At 50.5% G+C, this 10,162-nt stretch overlaps 3 protein-coding genes across 4 annotated transcripts in view; 2 read left to right on the top strand and 1 right to left on the bottom strand.

Annotated features, from left to right (window-relative positions):
* The window catches only part of TPI1 (triosephosphate isomerase 1), a 204,943-nt gene extending 201,259 nt beyond the window's left edge, over positions 1–3,684 (top strand). The window contains exons 2-8 of one of the 2 annotated variants that reach the window (XM_069101593.1): positions 277–444; positions 1,500–1,623; positions 1,759–1,843; positions 1,949–2,081; positions 2,383–2,468; positions 3,140–3,227; positions 3,335–3,684. In XM_069101593.1, the coding sequence (XP_068957694.1) occupies positions 333–444; positions 1,500–1,623; positions 1,759–1,843; positions 1,949–2,081; positions 2,383–2,468; positions 3,140–3,227; positions 3,335–3,453 (747 nt within the window). In that variant the 5' untranslated portion in view covers positions 277–332 and the 3' untranslated portion in view covers positions 3,454–3,684. Of the gene's footprint in view, positions 1–232; positions 445–1,499; positions 1,624–1,758; positions 1,844–1,948; positions 2,082–2,382; positions 2,469–3,139; positions 3,228–3,334 lie in introns of those variants that run through there. The other variant, XM_069101592.1, reaches the window with a different exon arrangement.
* The window catches only part of EMG1 (EMG1 N1-specific pseudouridine methyltransferase), a 370,137-nt gene that overhangs the window by 201,253 nt on the left and 158,722 nt on the right, over positions 1–10,162 (top strand). The gene's annotated exons all lie outside the window — the stretch shown is intronic.
* SPSB2 (splA/ryanodine receptor domain and SOCS box containing 2) lies at positions 3,639–6,313 on the bottom strand. The gene is made up of 3 exons (XM_069101591.1): positions 6,117–6,313; positions 4,964–5,746; positions 3,639–4,210 (listed from the first exon to the last, which is right to left on the bottom strand). The coding sequence occupies exons 2-3, from the start codon at positions 5,631–5,633 to the stop codon at positions 4,083–4,085; spliced, it is 798 nt and encodes a 265-aa protein (XP_068957692.1). The 5' UTR covers positions 5,634–5,746; positions 6,117–6,313; the 3' UTR covers positions 3,639–4,082.

Raw genomic sequence — 10,162 nt, 5'->3', positions numbered from 1 at the left:
TGTACTAGGCAAGCTCCATAAGTCCCTTTCCTTTTACCGGTGTTGTAATGGGGGTAAGGAGCAGAGGTATCGAGTAAATTTTGGCTGGGAAGCCGTGAAGTGGCTGACTGTCCCTGCGGAGCTCTCTGAAGGCGGGGCCCCGGGGGCAGCTTGGACACCTCCCTGGGGGCGGGGCGTCGGGAGGGGCCCATAGAATGCAGCAGGGAGCGGGGCGCCGGGTTGGGGCGGAGCTACTCGCTGGGCTACATAAGCGGCTCTGGGTTGGGGCGGTGGTTGTGCTGTACTGGTGACCTTCAATCTCCTCCGGAGTCACTGCCCGTTACCGACGAGCCATGGCGTCGCGGAAGTTCTTCGTCGGGGGCAATTGGAAGATGAATGGGGACAAGAAGTGTCTGGGGGAGCTCATCACTACGATCAACGGGGCCAAGGTGCCCGCCAACACCGGTGAGCGCCGGGAAGCGGGGCTGTGGGGCTGCCGAGCCCGAGCCGTTCCTCCCTACGCCCCCCGCGACCACCTCCCTGGCCCGGGAACCGATTGGGACCGGCCGCACAGGGCCCTCCCAGGGGACATTCCCATTCATCCCCCGGGGAGGGTGGGAGGCTGGGCTCGATTAATGGCTGGGGTCGCCGGTAGCTGCTCGTGGGGGCAGGGAGGGGAGGCGGGTTACTGCCCTTCTCCCCACGGGGTCGCCCGAGGAAGATGACTACGCGAAATGCACCGGCGGAGCCCCGCTCCCCCTCCCATGCGCGCAGTGCGGGGCTGCACGTAGCGCGGGTTCGGGCTGGCCAGGCACGTGGCCGGCGCCTGGTCTCGAGCCCGGACACCGGAGATGGCTGGAGCTGCCCGAATGCGGCTGGTGCCCCCGTGCCAGCCCGGGGTAAAGGGCAGCTACGAATCTGGGGTTCCTTCAGCCCCAAGTGGGGGGAGCCGTCGTCTCCCCACCTTTCTACATTCCCACCCCCATCCCTTACCCTTAGATGTAAGGTCAAGGAGAGTGACCAGACTCTACAAGTCAAAGATTTTAGCAGCCCCTTCCCAAGTTCTTTATAATTGGCTCATACACTTTCTCAGCTCCTTGAACCCCCTCCCCCCCAATTTCCTATTTCCTATTCGAATGCCCGTATGAGGCTTTGAATCTCCGAACTATTTTGGGAAAAGGGTAGGGTTGCCTCTCAGGGAATGCTGAGAGTCCGTGCTTAGAATAGCCTTGGGGTAACCAGAGCTACCCCTGCTTAAAGAGCACTAGGGGGCAGGGCTGATAATGAAGAGGTTGGGCCCATGGTCTTTAACGGGGAACCAGAGTGGGGTTAGGGCATCATGGAAATAGATTTTGTTTGGAGGAAGGACAGCCTTCCCGTCCTACCAAAAGAAAGGCAGTACTCTGCTTTGGGCTCAAGGAGGAAAGTGAGGTTTTCAGGAGAGGGGCTAAGTAGAGCTTTGCTTTAGGGTTTGGCATCTGGGGGCATGACTTCACTTGTCTATATGCTTCCCTCCCCAGAAGTGGTATGTGGAGCCCCTGCTATCTACCTTGACTTTGTTCGTCAGAAATTGGATGCAAAAATTGGTGTAGCTGCTCAGAACTGCTACAAAGTGGCCAAGGGTGCATTTACTGGGGAGATCAGGTAAGGTACCAGACTGGGCTGAGTTGTTTGAAATGCCCCTTATTCTAGCTTGATATTATGGGTTTGGGGGGAAAGGGAGGATAAATAGGTACAGATTGAGAGCCGTCTGTATTGAGCCTTAGCTTTCTTTCTCAGCCCTGCCATGATTAAGGACTGTGGGGCCAACTGGGTGATCCTAGGACATTCTGAAAGGAGACATATCTTTGGGGAGTCAGATGAGGTGAGTAATAGGGAAGGAAATTAGAAGAGAAGGGGTTTGCAAGGGAAGACCCCAGGCGATAGGAGGAGGGGGCATGTGTTAATAATATATCAATTGTCTCTGCAGCTCATTGGGCAGAAGGTAGCCCATGCTTTGTCAGAAGGCCTAGGAGTGATTGCCTGTATTGGTGAGAAGCTGGATGAAAGGGAAGCTGGAATCACTGAGAAGGTTGTTTTTGACCAGACCAAGGCCATTGCAGGTAACTGCTGGTTCAGGGATGATTAGCCCCTATGTCATAGATAAGGATACTGAGACCCTGAAGGGGGTGGCAGGCAGAAGGCCATGCCCATGCTCTCCTGACTCCCTAGGCATCTGCTGAGTCAGGAGAGTGGAAATCTTTATTGGGTCACCCCTTTGCCTAATAATGTAAAAGGTACTACTTGCCCTCTTGTGCCACCTTCTGGCTTTAAAGGCAAAAGGCTGGAGCTGGAGGAAACACTGGGAGTTAGTTAGATTGAAATTCCAAAGTCTCCAAGCCTGAGTACCTTCTGTCCCCACAGATAACGTGAAGGACTGGTGCAAAGTCGTCCTAGCCTATGAACCAGTCTGGGCTATTGGTACTGGCAAGACAGCCACGCCCCAGCAGGTAATAAGACCCTTGGAAAAGACCCCAGCAGGAAGAGGAACACGGTGTCCTGCTGCCCTCTTGAATCACAGAACTTCAGAGATGGAAAAGAGATGTTATCTAGTCCAGTTTCATTTAGGGATGAAGAAACAGAGGTCTAGAGTGGTAATTTATCCCAGGTCACACAGCTAGTTAGTGACAAAACTGGGATTAAAAGCCAGATTAGTGACCTTTCATTATACCCTCATTTGCCTTTACAAGATTAACTCAGGGGGTGGCCAGGTGTCACAGTGAGTAAGAGCGTTGGCCCTGGTGTCTGGAGACCCAGGATCGGTTCCAGCCTCAGATACATGGCACCCACACAAAAATAATAACTGGCCGTGTAACCTTGAGCAAATTACTTAACCCCAATTGCTTAAAAAAAAAAGATTAACTCAGAAATTGCTATGATCATTCCTTCCCATTTTGCCTTTAAGAGTTCCAGGAAGGGCTAGCTAGGTGGTGCTGTGAATAGAGCACCAGCCCTGGAGTCAGGAGGACCTGAGTTCGAATCTGCCTCAGACACAACACAAAAACTAGCCGTGTGACCTTGGGCAAGTCACTTAACCCCAACTGCCCTCCAAAAAGCAAAAATAAAAAAGAGTTCCAGGAAGAGGAGATTTGAGAGCTGTTTGGGTATCTCTCTCTTCTAGGCCCAGGAGGTACATGAGAAGCTTCGGTGCTGGCTTAAGACCCACGTCTCAGAATCTGTATCACAATCTACCAGGATCATTTATGGAGGTCAGTCGGTGTGATCTTCAGTGTGGAGAGAGGAAGGAGGGAAGAAAGGATGGGGAAGCAGAGACTCTCCAACCTGTGTGACTTAATCTTTTCTCTCTTCTTCTTAGGCTCTGTGACTGGGGCCAACTGTAAGGATCTGGCCTGCCAGCCTGATGTGGATGGCTTCCTGGTGGGTGGAGCTTCCCTTAAGCCTGAATTCCTGGACATCATCCAAGCCAAAAACTGAGCCCTTCATGTGGCCCTCTGACTCCCTTACATGCCAAGCTGAGACAAGGCCACACAAGTCTGGTTTACCCCTCCCCCTCCCATATGATTGTGATGCTGATTCCCCTCCCCCCACAGTCTAATTCACGATACACCTTCCTCCATGTAGATCGTGTGCCCCAGTTCTCAGCTCCTCAGCCCTTCCTCTAATGGACCAGGCCTTTCTCCATTTATTGTAAATTTGAAGGAAGCACATCGTGTTTGTGGTTTCTTATTGGTTAGGTTGGAAATGGAAAGGGTGTGACTTGGTATTCTCTGTCTCTGTAAGGGGTGGGTGGCTGACATCCTTTTCTTCTTCCTTCTACTTCCTGTTTCTCAGACTCAGGCCAGACTCTTACGGTCCTGTCAGCCAGGGGTGGGGGTAGGGGTGGGAAACAGGTGATGACAAGGGTGAATGCCAGCCTTGTGCCAACGCCTTACTCTGAGTAGGCCCCAGAGATGGGGAGGGTGGAGGAGAGAGGGAGATGGGGTGACATCTCCTCTTTGCCTGTCAGGCAAACCTTACTTAAGAACTACAACAATACTCATTATCATTTAAAGAAAACAGGCCTTCAGCTTTGGCTGAAGCTACGGTCAAGTCTGTCTGTGGGGTTACTGGTAGAGCAGGTACCGTTTCATGGCAGGGGGCAAGGGTAGGGCAGAAACCTCACCCAGCCGGGCTTCCCCCAGAATGTCACGGATGCACAGTCGGCTCAGGTGGAGAAGGGAGTGAGGTTCGGCTGCAGGGAGAGAAGAGGAAGATGATTACTTGAGGGGTAATGAATTGGAGGTCACTTCTGGCCCTGCCCCCACCTTCTGTCCTTGAACCTCTGTTCCCTTAACCCTGTTTTGGGTGATCTGGACATAAGGTGGGAGAGCAGGATTTGGCGGGATGGGAGTATACTGTTGTGTCATCTGAGCCATTCGAGAAAGGATTTCCAGAGCCTACAAATCAATGCCACCATAAGGTCTGGGGATAGCAGGGCAGAATCCTTGATGGGAGTTGAGAGACTATTGCAACTAACTGCCACTACTGCTTTTCTTCAAAAAAGAGGAAATAAGTTCCTTAGTACCCAAAGCTTCTCTATCCCTTCCCCCCAAGCCAGAGCTCTGTTGGGAAGGTGGGCTAATACAATCTTTAGCCCTGTGCCAGAGCCTTTGACTTCCACATCAGACCAAATTCCTCCCCTCTACCCTGGTCCCAAGCCTTCTGTTTTTTTTCCCTACGGCCTGTCTATGTGTTGTGTCCACAGTCTTCATCAACTGAAAAAGACAGTTTTTGGGAATCCAAATGGAAAAAGGCCAGTCAAGTGTTTTTAGGTCACTGACCCCCAAGACCCCTACCTCTGTGACAGACTACCCCCAAACAGAACAAATGGGGGCTTCAGTTGGCTTTGTTCCTTCTCTCTAGTTTGTCCTCCGAGCCTGCTGTCTTACCTCCCCTTGTCCTGGAAACTCAAGACACCCCAACAAATCTAGCACCCCAATCTCACCTCTCCTTTCACCCAGGTAGCGGATTCGAACTTGGCACTGCCCCCATACAGCACTGACAGCAGGGTAGAGGGTTCTTCCTTTAAGGCCCCGGAAGGCAGGCCCCAGGTAGGTACCACCAATGGCATAACCCAGAGTTCCTTCCTCCATATCCAAAACTACCAGCAATCTCTCGGGCACTTCCAGATGCTCATCCCTGAGCCCTGTGGGGTATGTAGGAGCCCCGCTTCCCTTGCTCTGGTGATACAGCTTGCCCCGCCCAATGTCCCAGCCCCATGACTCCCCATTACTGCCCAGCAATGCTGCATAACAGTCTGCTTGCAGGGGGGCCAAGGCTGTGGCCACCCCAACCACAGCATGGGTGCCCCTCTGCTCAGGGGGCCAGCCTATCTCCCAGGCATGCAGACCCCTGGAGTAGCCTCTCTTGCCCCGGGCTCCATCGGTGCTCTGAGCCACAGGCCTTCGCTCAAAGCTCAGCCCCTCTTCCTTGACCTCAATGTTTTCTGAGCAGTCCTTGGGGTTCCAGCCATGATGCTGCTGCACACTCAGGTCTACTGGGGGTGCTGACAGCAGCTCCTCCAGTCCCTCCGGGAAAGACAGATCTTGGTATGAGGTAGCTGGGGATGGGGTGCTGCTGGTCCCACTGCCCCCTGCCAGGGCAGTTTGGCCCATGGGAGGGGGGCTTGGAGAACCCCCCCCAGTGAAGGCCTGGAGAGGGGACGGGCAGTTAGAAGGTAAGGAGAGTGGTTTTCCACGAACTGCTGCTAGTGAAGGAGGAGCTTCACCTGGGGAGAGAAGAACGGTGGACGAACGAAAGTGAGAGTGGCTTCTCCATCCTGCCCCCGGCTTCTCCCCCACGTTTTCACCACTGCTAGCATCCTGAGGTTTCCATAATATTGTTCTTCACTTCCCAGACCTCCGCGCTCCCCCCACCCCTTCCTGGTCTTCCAGGTCCCTCTCTATTTACTTCTTTCTAGGCCCCTCAATTCTTCTGTCCTTCACCCACACCTCCCGGTGGACAGGAATCCCAAAGTGTCCCAATCTCCATCGCCACCCCTAGGTCGCCTCCATATGTAGGCTCCTTGCACTAGAAAGAGCACTTGATTAGAAAGTTCTCAGACGTGAGTTCGAATTCCCGACTCTGCAGTTTATTACCTGTAACCTTGGGGCCAGTCACTTCCCTTTGGGCCTCAGTTTCCTCATCTGTAAAATAAGAGGTCTCAGCTAGATAATCTCTAAGGTCCGGTCCAGCCCTAAAGCCAAGGATCCTACAGTCCGGGAGGAGTCCGATACCCTACAGCCCCAGTTCCCTCTCAGCTTCCGCCTCCTACGCCGGACCCCGCCTCCCCCCGCCCCCCGGGTCTCCGCCCTGCTCCCCCTAACTCCGCCCCAGGCCGTGGACTGGAGCGGGGAAAGGGGGTGCGGGTGGGAGGAAAAGAGGACGCTTCACTCCCGGAGCAGGAAGTTTCTTAGTTTCCGGATATAGTGTAGAGCGTGGAGAGAAAGGACTGACGGAGAAATCGAGTACCGAGGGGTGAATTTGCTAAAGGTCGCCTAGAGCAGAGCCAGAATTCGAACCTAGCTCTACTGACTGCTTTTTCTCCTCCTCTGCAGTGTTTTGCGTCTCCGGACTGGGAGATAACCTTTGCCTTAGGAATCCAGGGGTGGGGGGTGGGAAGGAAACGACTCCGTGTGTAGGACAGGAGGAAGCCTCGGCTTCTCTTGGTGCCTCTCGTGGGGTCAAGCCGCGCTTGCAGCCCTCCGCCAGGTGCCTAGGGAATGAACGGCAGCGCTTAGCTGAAAAGCTGCCTATACCAGCCGGCTCTAGGGGCGTCATACGCCGAGACATGCTTTGTGTGCGCGCGCGCAGCCCCGCTGCGGAGCCCCTTCTGGCCTTTGAAGAATGAATGACTGTGCCTGCTCCGCAGTATAATAACCACGATTCTGCCTCCAGGCCGCGTCACTGGAGGTGGGCGGGGAGCCCGGAGCCTGCCCAGCTCGCTGCGTGCCCCGCCAGGGCCGAGGAATGGTAGCGAGGGGTGGGCAGGGCGCGCCTCGGCACCCTCTGGTGGCCACCATGTGATGCTACACCCTCAGCTCTTCTGCATCTGCACCCAGCTGAGGCCGGCCTGCCGGGGACATCTGCCCGGTCCTGCAGGCCGACTCTCCTCCTGTCTCCCAGAGTCTCTCGTGGGGAGGGGAATGGAAGCAGTAATCCCTAAGTGATGGTCTAACTCTGTCGAGTTCTTCCCTTTGGAGGTTCCGAATCCTCTAAAGCAAGAGAGGAGTAAGAAGGCAGCCTGCTTGCTAGGATCTATATTTCAACCGAAAGGGACTTCAGACGTCATCTAGTGAGGGAGTAAGTCAGAAAAAGCATTTATTAAGCACCTGCTATGTACCAGGCACTGTGCTAAGTGCTGGTGAAACAAAGGCAAAAGAAAACAAAAACAGGCTCACAGTCTATCCAGGGAGACAACATAGAGACAACTATATATAAATAAGAGATAAATAGTTTAAATAAGGGATGGTCTCAGAAAGAAGGCACTAGGAGAACTGGGAAAGGCCTTTTGTAGAAGATGGGGCTTTAGCTGAGGCAGAAATGAGAAGAGAGGATATTTCAGGCCTGGGGAATAATCAAAGGAAATACAGTCAGGAGATGGATTGTCCTATGCCAGGAATGGCATGGCGGCAAGTCTTACCTGAAGGCAGAATACGTGGAGAAGAGTAAGGTCTGAGAAGACTGGAAAGATAGAAAGGGAGCAAGTTATGAATGGTTTTAAATGCCAAATAGTGGTATATGAATCTAATACAATACTATTGCGCAGTAAGAAACTATGTGCAGGCAGATTTCAGAAAATCCTGGAAAGACTTGTATGTACTGATGCAAAGTGAAATGAGCAGAACCAGAAAAACATTGTACATAGTATCAGCAACATTGTATCATGATCAACTCTGAATGACTCAGTTCTCAGCAACACAATGATCAAAGACAAGTACAAAGGACTTGGGAAGAAAAATGCTCTCCATATCCAGATAAAGAACTGATGGACTCAGAATGCAGATTGAATAATTTTTTTCACTTTATTCTTTCTCATGGTTTTATTTCCTTTTGTTCTGTTTCTTCTTCTGCAACTGATGACTATGGACATATGTTTTACATGATAGCACATGTATAAACTACATCAAACTACCATTTTCAGAAGAGGGGAAGAGAAAAATGTTGAACTCAAAATCTTGTAAAAATGAATGTTAAAAAATTTCTTGATATGTAATTGGGGGAATACTGCTTAAAATTTTTTTAAAAGGTAAAAGCTTCCAGCAATATTGGACCAAAATTTTTTTTAGGAGCCAAATAGGATTTTATATGTGATCCTGGAGGTGACAGGGAGCCACTGGAATTTGTTGGAGACCCGACAAAAAGGCTAGTACAATAGTCCAGGCATGAGGTGATGAGACCTTGTTCTGGGTAGTAGTGTCAGGGGAGAGAAGGGAGCATATACAGAGATGTAACAAAGATAGGAAAGATCGACCTTGACAAAAGAGTGGAAATAGGGCGTGTGTGAGTGAAGAGTGGAAGATGATGCCTAGGTTAGAAAAGGTTTAGAAGAGTGACCGATGTGAGCAATCCCACCACTTTATTTTACAAGATGACAAAATGGAGGTCTAGGAGGGCTATGTGGTTTGCCCAGTGTCTCATTGGCAGCATCAGAGGCTGAATTTGAACACATGTCATCTAATTCCAGAGACCCTAGGTTTCATCTTCCCAAATCTGGCCTCAGACACTTACTAGCTGTGTAACCCTCTTTCCCCCAGTTCCTGAAATGAGTTGGAGAAGGAAATGGTAAACAAGTTGAGTATCTTTGCCAAGAAAATCCCAGATGGAGTCATGAAGAGTTGGCCATGACTGAACAACAGCAACATCCTATTACAGAGCTAGAGCTTCTACTTTACCCTGTTGTTAATAATAATTTTAGAAATAAACTTTGCAATTACTATGTGCCAGGCCTTTTGCCAAGCCCTTTACAGTTATCATCTCATTTGAACCTCGCAACAACCCTAGGAGTTAGGTGCTATTATATCCCTATTTTACAGATGAGGAAACTGAGGCAGAGGTTAAGTGATTTGCTCAGCATCACACAGCTATCAAGTGTCTGAGGCTAGTTAAGAATTCAGGTCTTTGGTGCAGCGAATAGAGCACCAGCTCTGGAGTCAGGAGGACCCAAGTTCCAATATGGCCTCAGACACTTAACACTTACTAGCTGTGTGACCTTGGGCAAGTCACTTAACCCCAATTGCAAAAAAAAAAAGAATCCAGGTCCTTTTGACTCCATACTCTATCCATTTCACCACCTAGCTACCCTGTTGCCTTCTAAAATTGGGTAATCTTGAGGGATTACACTGGGCCTCAGTTTCATCATCTGTAAAATAAGGAAATTAGACTAAGTGATCTTTAAGGACCTTCTTAGCTGTAATTATAACAATGGTGTGGGCTGGGCATACACTTATGAATGTTCCCATAGGAAGAGCTACCTACCCCAGGCTCATTTCCTAGTTTTGTGCAAAGTACAGAAAAGCAAGTTGTCATTTTATTAATTGTTAATTCATTAGCTAGCAAGGAACTTTATTATAAAACATGGCCTCCATGTAGATACCCATAAACCATCTGCCAAGTGATTTTGTGAGAATATCTCTGGCCCATGCTAGGGCTTTCTCAAGATCTGTAGTGTCCCATTATTGGCCAGAGGCAGTTTGCCTGCAAACTTAAACTATTCCACCTCCCAATGCCACTAACTTGCAGTGTTCATTCCTTAGGAGAATCAAAATTTAGCTCATGGGAAAAGAAATTGATACTGCTCTGAAATAAGAATTATAGAAATCTTCATGTGTCTCAAAGACCCTGTAGCGGCAAGCACCCCAAGTGTCCTCAGGGTCGCTGCCACCACAGGTTCTTGGATCTGCTTTGACAAAGGAAAGCAACTCAAAACGGGTTAACAAGCTTACTTTAATCAGTCAGACATATATTGTTTACCTTGTTCAGGGGGAAAAGGTCAGCACCCCGAACTTCAAAGTATACAGGCAGAATTATCAAGACAGAAACAGATCAAGTAGACAGCTTTCCAAACTGTCCAGCCATTACATCCATACCCAATCAACATCTGGGTTTCAACATCTGGGTTTTTCAAAGAGGGGGGCGGGGGGGG

The sequence above is a fragment of the Petaurus breviceps genome, unplaced genomic scaffold (assembly GCF_028583685.1).
Source record: "Petaurus breviceps papuanus isolate PSGF00001 unplaced genomic scaffold, PetGlider_PUasm1.0 470, whole genome shotgun sequence".
Classification (NCBI taxonomy): domain Eukaryota; kingdom Metazoa; phylum Chordata; class Mammalia; order Diprotodontia; family Petauridae; genus Petaurus; species Petaurus breviceps.
Note: the sequence above shows the minus strand (reverse complement) of the source record. Positions and strands in the feature narration are given on the sequence as shown.

Bases quoted from the DNA above. Each gene is read 5' to 3' on its own strand.
- SPSB2 (XM_069101591.1), bottom strand. From the start codon at position 5,633: ATGGGCCAAACTGCCCTGGCAGGGGGCAGTGGGACCAGCAGCACCCCA. The intron at 4,211-4,963 runs GTGAGATTGGGG...CTCTCCCTGCAG, and splicing joins CTACCTGGGTGAAAGGAGAG to CCGAACCTCACTCCCTTCTC.